Here is a 17,296-nt window from a genome sequence, read left to right on the forward strand (position 1 = left end):
ATGAGCAGTATCAATAGTTAAAGATAGTTGAAAGCAGTTAAAATAATGGAACTGAACCCAGTAGTTCTATATGGTTTCAACTACTGGAGATTTGATCTCAATTTTTGTACTGTTTAAAGTAATTTATTTTAATATATTTTGATACTGTTATGTTGCCTTCAAATACAGTGTCTTCATGAAGTTCATCCACTAACTTAACTAGTGAATGTGATACTGAATTTTGGTTGTAAGGACTTCTGAGGAGTTAAAAAAATAACACTTGTTAAGAAATACTGACATGATTACTACTCATAGAATGCTTGTTGAGATCTAGTATTTGTAAGAAATATTTCTAAGTGTGTCAGTATTAAAACAGTACAAGCAGCTGTGATCCCTCTTACAACACCAATAACAAATTTCTTCTTCACCAATAACAAATATCTAAACAGAACATTGAATTGGGCTCTGGAATGCATTCTAAATACTTATAGCCTATCTACTAGACTGACACATATAAATAACCTTTACTCTGCCACAGTGATCAAACAATCCTTGACTGAAGGATTGAAAAATTTGACTGCTCATTTTGATCTACAGAAATCTTATATTCTTGTCACTAAGTAAAAACACAACATGATTATGATTACTCACATTTCAAAGCAAAGCATGTAACTCAACACTTTGACAAAAGTTTAGGGCAAAAGTCTGGTGGCAGTGCCTGAGGAGCTAATCTGGCAACTTCCCACAGAAACCATACCTAGCTGATTAGTACAAACTACAGTCATTCTGAACAAAGCTTGTGATAACCAATTTGTTCTGAAATTAGGTAACTAATTTCTTCACTTCATAAACACAGCTACACTTATACTATCATTATGGGATATGAATACCTTGTTATAATTCTTAGCTAATTCTAACATCTCCTTCACTACTGTTTCATTGAGTTTGCAATGTTCACTGTAGTCCTGAAGTGTCAAACCTTCCATCCAACTCTTCTTATGCAAATTTAGCAGCATCTGCAAAACAAAACCTCTTTAGAGCATTCACCACAAAATACTTTCAGAATACTATGAAGATCTCATTGACAGCCAACTGATTTATAGTAAGAAGAATATTTTAAAAAATAGATCTTAAAATGTCAGTGTTTAAATAAAGGAAATACAATGATAAACTACTAGAGTGCTCTACTACAGTAGAAGATAGATTTGCATACTTTTAAAAGTTCGAACTTCTTGAATCCTAAATATGAAAATGAGGCATGAAAACATGGGTCACATTAACTTTGACAGGAATACATAGATTTGTTTTCTGTGATTTGTTACTTTTGCTGCAGGTTAAGAATGCACAATTGCCTTGTAGCAGAGCTAAGATAAAATTGAATACTTTAGCCACCATATAGTTGAATAGCTGAAACTTTTGGCCTCTGATGAAGTTGAAAAAGATTTTAATGCTTGGATTAAATTCATAAAGTAGTTACACAGGCTTCACTGATTATCTGATCTGTATGCAAGCAACTGACAGTAAAACAGACTTTGAAAGTGACCAAAGCATGACTTGTGTGTCTTTGCCTCATAAAGAATAAGCAAGCATAAAAAACATAGGATAAAATGTGCAGAGATTTGATGGTGATAAAGGCAGGCACTAATACATATATTTGAAAGGTTTTACTTGACACTTTCATGTCATCTTGAAAGAGCAAAGGAACAGCTACAATAGCAATTTCTTTATTTTCATGAATAAAGGAAGTGTATTTTGTGGATCTCCTGCACACTTGATGACTATAGGGAGGACCCCTTCAGCAAACAGTTTCAGCTTGCCTTCAATTTGTGAACATTTACTAGACATTTCTGAGAACTGGTAATCCCTGTAACTGCTATCACCTGAATAAAAGTACCTGTTTCATCCTCTGTAGAGCTTCCAAAGCAACCTAGCTTTGGAACATGTGAACTGAGAAGAAAGTTTGTGTCATAATTTGTGTTAGCAAGATCTTAGCTGCTGACAGAAGGAGTCGTAGGCAAACTGCATATGGACAGTTTAGCTAGGCTATCTTGATTTTAAAATTAAGGTTTGGTGTGATGAGCTCCTAATCTAATACATGAAGCATGTACTTTTGTTACTACAGATGGAGATAACAGATCACCACCATCATGAGGGGGGTTTGAGATATGTATGAAGCTGCCTCATGAAAGATGTGAGAGAGAGTTGTTACCTCACAGATTAAAGTCTTTCTAACTTGGTCAAGATTATTCTCCTACTTGCAAAGGTAATAACTCACTTTTATAAAGTCATTGACGAAAATACACACTTGGAACTTCAGACAAGACTGGATTTGGCCAATTGTTGCATTTGACTGGAAACAATAACCCCCTGGAAGCCTCATGGACATTTCCTGAGAGAGCTGGTTATGTTCAATCAGTTACTCATTTCAGTAACAGTGAGGTCTTGGAAGTCTGATACTGCACTAAAAATGGTTGTGCATTTCACACATTCTTTCCAACTCCTTAATTTGCACACATATTCCTCCACTATTTAAAACTGGGGTTTTTTTCTTATTACTTGTAACTCAGAAAGTCTGAATTCTGTAAAAAACTATTCTGATCATTTCATCATAAGCTTTGATATCAATTTATAACCCTAAAAAGGCCATGAAAATGCACAGACATATCAGAGAACATATACAGAGGACAGAATCTGGCTTTTCAAGAATTAACTTCTGTAGATGATACATAAGCTTTGTTCCTTCCTTTTTGTTTTCCTGGTTGAGACTCTCAAGCTAGATTTTGCATGTAACCTGAAGACATTTGATGCAAAAGTAGCAAAATATGTTTGTTGCCAGTAACTCCAAAATATTTCTTCTTGTAAATGCAGGACATCACTACTTCCTGATATTCAGTGACGTCTTGGGGAGTTGCAATCATACCAACTGGAAGTACCTTCTGTCAAAGTGATCACAGCAAGGAAAAACCCAACATCCCTTGGTTATATATTCCATTTTGGAAAACACAGTTAAAAATTCTCCTAGCTTCAGGAATTCCAGCCTGTGAAAACTGAAGGCAGCTAGTATGTCTTTCAGCGTCATCACTGAAAACTTGAAACTTTGCACAAACTTAGGTACAGAGAACAGAATGACAACTTTCAATGAGGTGGACAAAAATGTTGTCAAACTATTAATATGGTCATTAGAATGTGGTTTTGGAAAGTTTTATCACAATGAATGCTCATTCAAGTGCTTTCTGGAAGAGAAGCCACCTATTCTGGGAGAGTTTAAACAATTTCTGAAAGTAACAGCCATTGAAATCAGAATATTGCCACAACATTTTGTATAATGCTTGTGGTACTCTGAATTAAAGCTGAAACAATTACCTTCTGTTCTAGTTCATTCTTCCTGTAGTTGATGGTGATGGAATAGTAATGTCTGTTTAGTCCATGGATTAGTGCCTGCAAAATTTAGGGGAGAAATTGAATTAAAATCACCCACCGCTGAAATGAAGAAATATCAGAAGGGGAAAGCTCATTTCAATATAAACACCTTTAAAGATGACTCAAATAAAGGGAAAAATACCAAGAAAAAAATGCAGAAATTACCAGGAGATATGAAGTAAATATACCTGGTTCTATTTCTCTTTTTGTGTTCATTAACTGACAGTTATGTTTTCTATTTCTAAACCACAGATATTTTTTTTCACACAGTAGCAACTATAATAAGAAAAAATGGTAACTGCCTTCAAACATTTGACCGATACATATGCACAAACATATTTCTCTCAAATCCTTCCTCTCTCAATAAATTTGGTTATCACTCCTATTAAAATATTCTGTTGCTAACAAAAGACTATTCGCCATCTATTTATTTATAACCACTGTCAACATCCCCAAGTTAATTCTCCAGGGTACAACATGAAGAGGGATTAACTGAAGCAAGCAAAAACCTCAGTTAGACAATGTGTATCAAATTAACCTTGGATACTGACACTAATTTTATTTTTTAACTGTAAATGAAGGAAAAAACTCCCACCTTTTTCACTACAAGTATGCCCTCTGCAAATACAATCTGATCAACTGAGATTAGTTTTAGTGGTAGCTGTATGCATGTATTTTCTGTTTTGTTCACTTGCATTAGACATTTCCTTTTACATTTATGACTTAAGGGTGAATTGTATTAATATTTGGGGAGGTAAAATTCTATGATCAATCCTCATCACAACTAATAGAGTCTATTTTCAAATAGAATTTCACATATGAAGTTTACATTTATGAACAAGATAGAATAAATCATACATAAATATGCTGAATTAGTGATAAATCTTCTGTTTCAAGCATTCCATCTATTTAAATTTAATATATATTTACAGCTACACAAAATGAATGTGTATTTGCATCCTGTGCAACTTAATATTTCAGCATTACAGAATTATCTCTATGAAAGCTGAAAATGTTTTCATACATACATTTTAAATAGACTTCTATTGCAAACACATATACAAGGATAAAAAATTACTTGAAAAGTTACGAGAATTAGCACTTACATAAAACCATTACTTGTGCAACTTATTTTAATTAAGCTTGTAAAATACAGATTTTATTATCAATAACAGAATTTATAGTTTAAACTATTAACTGTAAGTAATTTCCACCGCCATTTTCTTATCCCACTCAAAATGACTGCATATGAGGTTTTGGTGTTTGTGTATAAACTCATGTGTAGATATTTAGGAAGTTTCCTCAAGTTCTTAAAGTTTGACAAACAGGTTTGACTTCTCCCACTATCCTCTCCCTTTCCTCCCCCCTTCCAGAAACTACCCTTTAAAAGAGTGGGCAAATGTAAAAGGTAAACAACTGTAAAAAAGGCTGTTGATAAGGGAACTCAAGAAAAAAATGTACAAAAAGGGAGTGAAGCCAAGGCATGTACTACTCTATTATTCTTCTTCCTGAGATTTTAAGTAAGGTCTTCTAAGTAATTCCTGCTTCTAGCCCAGCTGAAATCAGTATTTAGTTTGCTTCTGTCCTCAACTGGGTCAGAATTTTATTCAAGGCTTAAAATAAAAGTAAAACAACACTGCAAGAGCTCTTGCAGCTTTAGAAACAGAGTACCATTTAAAATTATGATTTTTATCATAACAGTGACATTTGCAACAGCTCATTGCCAGCTTGCAAAAAATCAACACAAACAAAAACTATCCATTTTAATAACAGAAACCCAAAATCCCATGGCCAAAATATGCCACGCTGTAGTGACAGTGATCTTAAAATAATGAAGCTGAACAATACTGTAGGGGTTTCCAAGGGAAAGCATTACACATGGTCTAGAAAAGCCCAGTTAGAAAAGCCCTGAAACATGCAAGCATGGGCTTGTCTACATCCAATCAAGAGTATTAGCTGCATATTTCATACTCATTATTGTCTGCAGTTTTGACCAATTCAAAAATCAAAAGTAAAACACAGCCTGAAGCAGACACACTTTAATTTTAAGATGCCTTTTTGCTAGCATTTTTATTAACAGCAAAGAGTTTCAATGTAGTAGTAAAAAAAAAAAAAACAACAACTTATCTTTCACCAGATAAGCGTATGGTGGTCTAGGACCTCTCAAAGAATGGCTCTCTCAGAGCACAAATTCAGCCATTATTTCAGTTCTGCTCTGACTAGTGGATGGTCTTTTTTCTTGGATGTTTACCTAGCAAGATATTACTTCTATTGTTCAAGTAAAGGAAACAAAAGCAGGAACTGGGCTCCATGGTTTCAAGGACACATGCCTTTAGAATCCATAGTAAGGGGGAAGAGTTTTTAAAGGAAGAAACAGTGAGGAAGAAGAATGACAGGGATAAAAGCATTAATCACTCCAGAGGATACTTGTTTCAGGATAGAGGCTATTTCTCAAAATCAAGGCTTGCTTCAGTGAAGCAAGCATTGGTTTTTTAGCGAAAGTCAACTTCAGAAATCAAATTCTGAATATTTAAGTTTCACAAATGAGTATTCAAAAGAAACATTACAGCAGAAGCCAATCAAGCATCCATTTTATCCATTGAATATCCTCCTCCACCATTTTTTCAGCAAATTACTGCATTACATAAAAATCGAGGATTAATTATTTAAGACACAAGGTTTAATCTAGATTACATAATGAGTAAGAACCTCTAGAAACTTACAGTAAAAAGAAAAGAGAGAACTTTTTCCATAATTTATTTGTGAGTAACTTGAAGAAAGATGAGATGTTGATAAGCATCAGTTTTTCAGCAGGACTGAAAACAGCACTTGTCTTGCATCACATGTTATGTCATCTATTGTCACTTTAAAAAGTTTGCATTTCCATAATTTATACTTCAGTCTTTGCTGTACACATTAAATACATGCATTCACCCTTGGGTAGCTAATTTAGGGCTCAATTTTAAACCCCTCACATACACATGTCCATTGATGAATCACATCAATTATAAATGCATGTGGAAAAATGCAACAGGGAGAACAATAAATAATTTGTAACCTACTGTTTTAAGTACCTTTCCCAAAAATTGATAAATAAATCTTGCAATTTACAGGACTAGCAGCACTAGGTTTACCTGGATAGATGGCTTGTTTAGGTGACCCAGATTTGAAGTTGTTTGTCGTGGTTCATGTCCTAAGACCATCATATTAGCATTGATCAATCTGAAGGCATCAATAACAACCTGTAAAAACAAGATGTCAAGTCAATTCTTTTTAGAAAATGCAACTAATAGAGCCAAGCAACAGTGGACAAGGCACAATCAACTCTCATCTGTTTTTGGCCTTTATCCAGAAAATCATTTAATTATAATATTAATAAAAAAGAACCTCCTGCTGGCTATGTGATCAGCACACTACACTGCCTTGTATTGTAAGGTGACACCAATTATTACCTTTTCCATGGAACTGTAAGTTTTATATACATTATATCACCATATAATATTGAATTTTATGTGCACTTACTCTAAGCCTCAAAACTATGCATATGTTTGTCACCTAAATCTTATCCAATCAAAATGAATGACAGAGAGAGACTAAAACTGAAAGTGAGCACAAGCTAAGGGACCAAGTCTAAAGCCCAGTCCTGTCACATCAATTATACTACCACAATACTTGAAATGACAACAAAATTATAGCCAGCAAGGAACTTGCCCCATGTATTCCCTTCTAGTCAGATGCTTTTTGCTTCTTGTGACTACGAAAGGGTCTATAAACTGTCTGATGGATTAAAAAGTCCTTGTCAGTGTCATGCTCAGGAGTAAAAAATAGAGTAAAAGAAAACCAAGGTCATTTATGATTTAAAGGTACACGGTAGGCAGTATTCAGTGCTATTTGATTGCAAATAATGTAAACTCATCACTGATTCTTACTCTGTCCTGTGCTAAATTTGTCTATAAAAATTTTTGCAAAGAGAAATTCGTGGTCCCATGCAATAAAACCCTCACTCCTGTCCAAAACCTATAGGAGCTGAGACAGACCTAAGAACCTACCAACAATACACTCAAACCCACTCTTACTGTGTGCTGACCAGCACAGGTTTGTAACTGCAAGAATAATTCTTGTTTAGGTTCCAGTCTTTTAACTGGACCAGTGCAGGTACAGCCTTGCACATCCACTAAAACAGTACCAGGCAGACTTTGCAGGCATCTTGTCTGCATATCTTTGGAGAGTTATTAACTTAAATCTCCTTTTAACAGCTTTTCTATAATAATTTTTATTCTTTTCTTCTCTGTGAGTTGGACAACAGAAGCATTTACATGGCTGGTTTGATATTTTGAGGAATTAGATTTGAACCTTGTTTATGCCGAACAAACAAGAAATCAACCACTGTCACTGGAATCTGCAGAGAAAGTGATACAGTCTCCCACCTTGTTCCAGCATTTTCCTCTCCATTTACACAAATATTAATAACTAAATAATGTGTAGTTTTTAGGATTAGAAGAAAAAACATTGAGGTCCTTCATGTGGAAATGAAATTAATTGGCAAGTATTTATAACAACAACAACAAAAAAATCAGGTGTAAACAGAAAAAACCCACAAACTTATCACCAGTTGTGATTTACTTTTGAGACCCAAGTGAGACAGTGGTGTTGACTGAGTGCCACTAAGGGCTATTGCTTGGTCTCTCAGCTCCTGGCAAGATCCACCTGCATATGCCATGTTTTCAAACTGCTTGCAGAAATCCTTCCAAAAAAGATCTTCTTTGTTAACAATGTTCAGTTGTGACCCAATTAAAGTGAGTTACCAGTGATTTTTTTTTCTTGACAAAAAAATCCCACAATTCAGATTTAGAATGCAGCAGAAGTACGCTATCTGATGCCAATGCTACAGAAAAAGGAATTACATTTAGAATAATTCTCAAAAATATTTAAAACAATCATTACATATCTATACATTACTTCTCAAAAAATAAGAAGTAATTGGGTTGTTTCATTTTTTACAATTTTTCTCTATCTTACATACAAAAGCTTGTCACAAGTGTTCTATCTTTGTATTCCATTTTAACCAGATGCTCTAATTTTTCAACATCTGGAAATGCCCAACCATAACAAACAGGCAGTATAAATTAAAAAGTCAAGCAAAGCAAGGCAAAAAAAAACCAAAAAAAAAACACCACCAAAAAAAGCGCACCAGCAGTTCTCCAGAGACTAGCTAGATAATGGAAAAAAACCTAAGCAAGCAAAAATTTACCCTGAGGAGCAAGAAACATGAACTTGGAAGTATACCAGAATGACAAGGAGTTGCTTTATAGCTTACTAACAGCCCTGCTTCTAGACCTGAATTTAACTGAGAACTTTACTAGACAATGTTGAGCTTATCCAGAAAGAATGGCGTTGTCCAGCATAGATTTGTTTTGGGGCTTGAGCCATGTAAAATAAAAATATTATTAAACTTTTTTTACAAGAAAATTCAACATTTTGGTTAGAGTTTTCAGATTAGTTAAATTTCACATTAAAATATAAGAACAAGTTCCTGAATTAGTTATGAGTGATACTGAATATTGCTCAAACATCTTAATTCTGACTAATTCTTAACTAACTCTCATTGTGTTTTGGGTACAAGCAGCATGGGAATACACTGCACTCTCTATTTCTCTTCCTGAAGGAATGACATGCAAGTATTTCCTAAGTAGAACAAATATAAATCTAACAGAAAGCAGTATGAAAATCTGAAATCACAAATACCAAATATTATGCTTTTAAAAGGGATAAAATTGCAATTCCTACAATCTCAGAGGGGTACAAAAAGTAGATTTGCAAATGCTATTTTTCATCTTAGTTGCACTCTGATGACCAATAGTAACTAAATACTTTAACTACACTAAGATTAAAGGAATTTGCTGCTATCACTATAGCAACCATCTTAAAGAAACTAACATGCTCAGCAACCTGGAGGCTAAATTTAGACCTAATACATAATAAAAACATAAATACCACAATAAATTCTACATACTCATTTCTATGAAATGTAGTTGCTTTTTTCACAGTGAGCATAAATCAGTCCTGCCTTTAGAGGATTACATAAAAATAAATAGACTCATTAATGTCCAGTGTACTAATGAGCAATGGGTGAAGTAGGTGTTAATTATGCCACAGTAAGATCCAAGAAAAAAGCCCCAGTGAGCACTTGGAGGTGTGTACAAGTTAAAGTCTCCTCTCTATGTTTGTGTATTTCGAAGTACAGAATGATGCAGACTGATGACAGAAACATGGTCACCCCCTATTCTATGATGGAAACTTTAGACACAGTATTTTGAACAAAGAACTTCTAGGGATTAATTAAACCCAGCACAAATCACCACTCCGTTGCTTAGATTTTTGTTGTAAAATGTCAGTATTTCCCAACCGAAAAATTTAAGCTTTCATTGTACTTAAATTACCTATATAATACAGCATATATTCTTCTAGTAAAAATTTGTTTCCAAGCTTCATGCTAAATTCCTTTCCTAAAAAGGCATTAAAAAGTTAACCAGAAGTCTATGTTATTGGGATGCTTTCCAGAAATTTGAAGGTAATTTTTTTTAAATGCACTTCCATAGTGCAACTCTTTCACCACTCTGACCATTTAATTTTTCCTTGTGTAAGTGTCTCCAGACTTTTCAGAGGTCATTTCAACAGCAGACAGCTTATAACAAAACCATTAGCAGTTTGGCTAGCTTAAGGAAACCTCTTACTTTCCTTTTTTGTTTATTATCACTGCATGAATCTGCAGCATATGAGAGTTTATAATTTCTCAGGCTTGTTAAATTCATGTTAAAGGTCTGTTTTCTTGTTGAATAAATTTTGTTCATATAATGCTGCCTATTTCATATACTGAGTCTTTAATAGCACCTTTGGTCTATGCGCAACTCACAGATCAAAACAGAGGACTAAAATAGGGGTTGATGATGCTATTTACATGTGTGATTCCTGCTGTCTTCTTGTTAGTAGCTTTAATATAATAGAAGACCTTGTCTGTTTTGTAATTAACACATCTTTACTGGAGAGATATTTGGAAGTGATTGCTGTGAATATACTGGTTAGTAAAATAAACACAATCACACACCACTTTCTGTTATCAGACAAATTTGTGAATTGTACACATTATACTCCAGATCAACAAACTGTGATATAACAGCCAAGTAGAAGACACATTTATATAACCCTTTATTTTTCTGAAAATATGTATTCAATCTGACCTTGCAAATATAATTAGCTTGTGGGATGTGTGGATTTCAGTACCATGGATGCTTTACTAATTGCAGTTCTTGGAAATAGATACTAAATATTTGGAAGCTGCCAATACAAAATAAAAACTGCATCTTTTTGTACATCTGTCTTAGCTTCAAAATGCATAATAATCTAAAAAACAATAACTATACAGCATTTTTTTTAGCATTTGCCTGGGGTCAACAGCCCACACTAGAGTCCATAGAATCTATTTTTAGGAAGAAAATATACAATTATGTCCTGTGTAAATTTCAGGACAGCTATAATTAATATGATTAAAATTTACTCACAACATAAAATGAGCACTGGACACCTCAATCGCTAGCTAGACAAAAATCTGGCCTCTTATAGTCTCCACAGTTATTAAAAATAATGGCTTGATGAAAATTTAGGGTATTTAATTGCCAGATATTTTTAGCTTCTCCTGAAAGTGTGAATGCTGTCACTCTTTAGTTTCTTACTATCAGATACTGATAATACTTGAATATTATCAGTTACTCTAAAACAGTTGTCATAACTTTGTGGGGCATTTAAAAAAAAAAGATTAATTCAAGAGTACTTTACACACTTGATTCTGAAACCCCTCCAATATTAAATATCCAAACAATAGTGAATAAAATAGCTTTATTTTTCAAGTCCCACTATATTTTAGTGGTAAACTTCAGTTAGGCATAAGTCAGCCTTTATTGTTTAAATTAAAATAAAAAAATCTAACATCAATATTTTTCCAGTGAAGAATCTATGGCATATGGTGACTATCTTTAAAAATGCATTGTATCCTTGGAATTCAAATAGTGATGTATTGTTTATGCCATATGTTTATGAACAAACATACCAGTCCTTAAAGACAACTGCAAAGGATATAGTGTGGTTCTGCCAGGTGTGGAAAAAGAAGTAATGTCCCATCTAAAATCTCTTTTATCACCTGCAACTGACCTGTTATCAACTGCTTAGTTTGTTTCTAGATTCTTTAAAAATGAAATGGAACACGTGACCAGAGAAGTGCAGCTCAGGTTTATGACCATTTCGTTATTTATGCTGCCATGCACTGTTAGACAGCTACAAGTGAAGAACATCTTCTGTCCCCTGCAAGCCCACAACATAAAAAATTCAAAGAAATCGTACTTTTTATGCCATTTCCAATGAAAAGCACTAAGAACTGAAACTGACTCATGCCAAATGCATATCACTGAATTGCTGTGATTGTGAGTTTGAAGTTTGCAACATGGAAATTATTTATAAAATATCAATTTTAGCTCTGGAAAACATATTCCTAGGAGTATGTGCATTTTCCTTCTCTATCCTTGGAGAATTATTTACTTGTGGTCAAATCTGCAGTACAACTTCAATATCCATACTGGAAGGGGAAGAGAACTACAGCATAATACATTTATCTTGACAAGTGAGGGCACGCATCCATAACTCCCATGTAGCTGAGCCACAAGTTTTAAAGCTATATGCTTTAATGAAGATAAATGGACTATTCTACATCCACCACAGCAAAAGGAAATTAAACATTTAATACTTTTCAATTAAGTCTTAAAACTTTCTTTTTTAGGGAAGGGCATGAACTCAAGTAACCTATGTAAATGGTTTAATAGGTAAACATACATGACTTAATTAAATCAGAAGTCCAAAGGACATTACAGAACAAATTTTGGAACACTAGGATTGATACTAACAATTTCAGCACTCCATTAAAAAAACAGGAGGTAAAATATGCAAAATATGTGAATCTGGATATGCATCACCACTCTAGAAAATGTAAGAAAACAGTGGTGCACTGGCAGTAATAACACTATGTAGTTTATGCCTAGGTTTCCACAGCCTGAACTGAAAATGCCAAGTGGCCCACACTGTGATGCAGACACAATTCATCTCCCACAAATATGATTCTCCAAGCAAAGGAACATCAATCTTCACTGAATCAGCAGTGATCAAATCCAGCACAAACATACAACTTCCTTACTCTCCAAACCAGGCTCCTATGGAAACTCAGTTCTTGCCCAGATCAAACCACAATGTTTCTGTCCAGTCAATGGCAAGAAATGGCACATTACTGAGAGTACCTAAATGTACTACACACTGTGCATAATGTCCAGAAAGGTACTCTTGATATGTCAATCAAAATTACATACTGCAAAGGTAGGTTATCCATTTTAGAATTCTTCCATTTACAATAGGAAAGTATTAGCAAATCCAGTTCTAACAATGGAAGTTGTTCCAGGTATAAAAGATTCTGACAAAATTGTAGGCATCATGTTTTAAAATACATTTTCCTCTACATGCTATCTGCATAATGATTCACAATAAATAGACACGTCTCCAAAGCAGTGACAATACAGTCAATTTACTGTTTTGTTAAGTTGCTTTTAATTACTAATTTCAACTCTGTTACTTATTTTTAACTGTACCCTGAAGACCATTGAATTCATTTGTGTCTAGGGAAGAATAAGTCAAACTAAAGATCAAGACAAGTGCATGAAGTGGGAAGGAGGAGTCAGGTATATTAAAAAAGTCTTGTTAGGTGGCTCCAATCTGCTTACACTTCTCACAAACTTTATTCTTAATGAGATATTTTAAATTTCAGGCATTACACTAGTGCCTCCACACATCTTGTTTCAAGGATTGCTCTTTTTCTGCCTTCTTAAAAAACAAAGCCTCTTTAAATCCTGTGGTTAATTCAAACAAAGAAAGGAAAAAGACAAGTTCAAAGGAAAAAGAACAGCACTTTGATAAAAGAGTGGAGTTTTAAAACCATGCAATATTTCAAAAAAATGGTGTAAAACATGCTCAGCTGCAGAAAATCTTGTAGCTAGATGGTAATTCCAATATTCAGGAAATTAATTGTTAAATTGCTGTCTACTACTGGTTTCAGTATTTTAGACTAAGAAGTAATTACCAAATTATGAAACCATTCACACACACGTTTGTCTTGATAAACTAGGAAGATTTGCAGCACAAAAACAGAAGTCACCCATCTGAAACAGTGTAATACACAGGCAATTTAATCTAAACTGGAACATAAAAGTAGCAAGAGATCAAAACTACTTGGAAATCACTATTTTTATGGTCAGCATGCAGCAGAACGACCATCTATTACTCTGAAGAGAAAAAAACCTGAAACCAGCTATTAACAGCCCTGTAATGCTCATATACATCACTAATTATGCACAGGTTGTCACTTAGATTTACAAGTACCAATGGACAAAAAAGGGGAGAGAGGTTGCTGCTATAAGTCCTCCAGCTCTCCTCAGGGTTTTCATTTGTATAAGGAGGATAAAAGAAGCTTGTATCTTTCTCTCTCTCCAGCATGAGAGAGAAATAATGCATGATAAGAGTAACCTTTTTCATACTTCAAAAATTACTAAAATAACAAATTATAAAGTTCAGCACCTTTTTTACTCCTTTTTGAATAAAATTCTAAAGATCTTATAAGCTGAACAAAAGAAAGCAGTTTTCAACTACCAATAAAAAGAAACCGCATGCACAAAATGGTTTCAGAGTACAGCCCACATTCTGTCTCTTTGAAGTAAAAAACCTTCCAGTTCCTGAAGAGGTTGCTCGGACCACAGGACAAGGTTCTTCAATGATGAATGTGGCAAGAGACAGTAGTAATAAACTGAAAAGAGCAGCTGCTGGCCATATGCATACAAAGGGAAAAAACAAACTGCAAGAAAAATAAAATATTGGAACAGGAATTGGCATGAGGCTGTTGAATCTCAAGACCCAAGTGGACAAAACACTAAGTGACCTGATCTGAACTCAACGTTGAAACTGTGCTCACCACAAAGTTGGGCAAAATGATCTATAGAGATCAAGTAGAATTACTTTGATTTACTAGGCTACCTAAATGTACATATTTATTTTCTTTTACCATCTGAATGAGTTTAAGATAAGGATAAAGTACCACAGCAAAATCCTCTTATGAATGTGGCTGGATCTGGTTTTAAGCACAAGATTAAGATGCATAGCAAATTTGTTTCTATCTGTCTGAGGTGACTGAAACAAAATTTATAAAAAAGTTATTGCAAAGACAACTATTTTCCTCAGCAAACAATTAAAAAAAGAATTTTGCCATAAACCAACAGATCTTCCAGACAGTGCCTTGCTAGAAAAAAAATATGGTTTAACAGAAATGAAAGTTTGCTGTATGAGTAGGAGATTTTGCTACCAACCCTGCTAAACACCACAAGTGCCAACAAGTTTCTCAGATGTACAAAATGGACTTCTGACAATTTTGGATATTTTATCGATCCTTATGCAAGCAATTATTAATCAAGGGAAACCAGTTAACTCTCTCAGAAGAACAAAACATTTTAAATGGCGACTTTGTTATAATAAAGATCCAAAGTTTTAAACAGGTCAAAAAAGAAAACACCACCCTTTTATTTTTTTAATATTAATTTAACAATACAGTGAGTGCAATGCAGTAAGTTAATGCTTTTGGAGTTAAAGCTACTATGTTACAGTGGGTTTAGTATAGTTATATTTTCTTAAGAGGTGATGAACAGCTGCTAAGTTGAGGTCCAAAAAACCACATTTATTTTTAACATTTGGCAAAGTTTATGGTTCTCTGCACAGACATTTCAAAGTGTATGTTGGAAATAAATATGAAATGTCAATATTTAGCTTTATTCCAGATCTTTAATGAAATTACTGCTTCTGTGAAATATGTATTACTTCTAAATATGTATTACAGCTTCCATTGCACAGACTGGAAAACTGTAGGGGATAAAAGAAAAGTTTATTAATAAGTATAAAATGAAACAACAGCTAGCCAGCTTGCCCCAATGGCCATATTTCAGCATGCTTACTTTGACTTCATTCAAAGAAAGCAAGCTAAAAAAAAAAAGTCAGAACAATGCTTTCCCTTTCTGGGTTCTGAGAACACTGACCTTCAGTTAAAATTCACTGCACTGTTGCAAGTTTATTTTACAGACAACTAGAGCACTATTAGCCTAAATATTGAAAAATATGGCACACAGACATGAAAAAAACCTAATTTGTATGCTAGAATATGTATGTAAAGTAATTTGGAATTACTTGTCCTTCATGTGTCCTACTATATTTATGCAAAAATAACCCAGACCTAAAATGGTCATTAAAGCAGTTGGCATTTAATCCACAGATCTATATGAGGGGGTTTATTTTTATATAAGGATTTTATATGACTTTTTATTTTTGCTCATTGGCTTTAAGACATAAAATGACTGGTTTGTTTTTTTTAACTGATGAGAATTACAGGTATATTTATTTTTAAACTGCAATCATACATCCCTGCGCTATGTAGAAAATGTGTATGGAGACAAGGTAGTTAACAAAGAAGTTAACAAGTTTTCCTTTTCTATAGTAACAGGGCAAACTGCTTTTTAATGTTTTAGCTAGTCAGGGTGAACCTGAGATTCCTCATCAGAATTCACTGCAACTTCCTGACACATGAAAATAACCTCTGCCCCAGTTATTCTTCACTAGCACAAGCCATGACTGCTTCACTGACCATAAACTATGGCAATTTATATGGGCATGGACCTGCCCTGAGGCAGCTTTAAAATTAGCTAATGTGCTATTTTGGGCTTTGCTTTTAAATACATCTAATCTCAGACAAAACATGCCATATTAAAATCTTCTATGCCACATGTTCACTATGTTTTTTTGCCAGACAGTCCTGCTAGTATAAGGTATAATGAGTAATGATCTCGGACTCACGTAGCTAAAGCTCACCAGCATAATGGTTACTACACCAGCAAAATTACCTCTGCAAGTGGCTCTTCATGCTGGCAAATGCAGATACTTTCCTGAAATAGCCTGAGCTCGGGCTCTGTAACACACAAAGCGGCTCTGGGTGCCATGATAAGTTACCCAGGCACATGAAGCACTGGAACCTCACCTGAGAAACCCCCCTTGAACAATAACATATCTGCTCTTCTCTCAGTTCATTGACAATCCAAACACTTTTTAGTGTAAGTGATCTTGCCAACCAGGATCACAAAACTCGAACACATTCCACATCTTCCAAACCAAGAAGTTAATTACAAGTGGTATTCATAATTTAGGAGATTCTTTTTATTTCTAAGCTTTAAAGGATGCACTTGCCAGAAACATGACAGATGTAAATTTTTTTTAACATGAAACCTGAGAACGTAATTTAATCTGACTGTAGCAGCTAAAAATGTGTATGAAAAACAAACATTACAAGACTTCCAGTAATCTCAAGTACTGGCAGCAATGCCATAAGAGCAGCTGTAACTGAGAAATGCTTAGATGGACAAAAATTTATTCACATTCAAAATAAATATGCCAAAGATTACTTTATTGAAGATCTCAAAGATCTCAAATCTAGACATCTATGTCAAACAACAGTGGCAATAAAATTATTATAAAAAGAAGCACTTAGTGAGCAAGTGTGCAGTGTGACTTATTAGAAGGCTTTTCCTCCTAATGGATTTAATAGCTAGTGAGGTCTAAATTAATTACTAGTAATAGTCTTGACATTATTTTTCATCAAAACAAAAAGAATCCTATTTCAACATTTCTATTGGAGTGGGAAAATAAAAGTTCTAGGAAAAATAAGTTAGGAATAATTAAGTGTTCTACTGCATCTTACCCCCCCCCCCCCCCCGCCCCC

At 34.3% G+C, this 17,296-nt stretch overlaps 1 protein-coding gene across 1 annotated transcript in view; it reads right to left on the reverse strand.

The window, feature by feature from the left end:
* Window positions 1–17,296, reverse strand: part of PSMD14 (proteasome 26S subunit, non-ATPase 14) — a 49,107-nt gene that overhangs the window by 5,368 nt on the left and 26,443 nt on the right. Inside the window, exons 9-11 of the mRNA XM_071435052.1 lie at window positions 6,534–6,641; window positions 3,343–3,417; window positions 870–995 (exon numbers count right to left, since the gene is read on the reverse strand). Coding sequence (XP_071291153.1) covers window positions 870–995; window positions 3,343–3,417; window positions 6,534–6,641 — 309 coding nt within the window. The remainder of the gene's footprint in view (window positions 1–869; window positions 996–3,342; window positions 3,418–6,533; window positions 6,642–17,296) is intronic.

This window comes from Agelaius tricolor, unplaced genomic scaffold (assembly GCF_023055355.1).
Source record: "Agelaius tricolor isolate 1412-34295 unplaced genomic scaffold, bAgeTri1.0.p SCAF_10, whole genome shotgun sequence".
Classification (NCBI taxonomy): Eukaryota; Metazoa; Chordata; class Aves; order Passeriformes; family Icteridae; genus Agelaius; species Agelaius tricolor.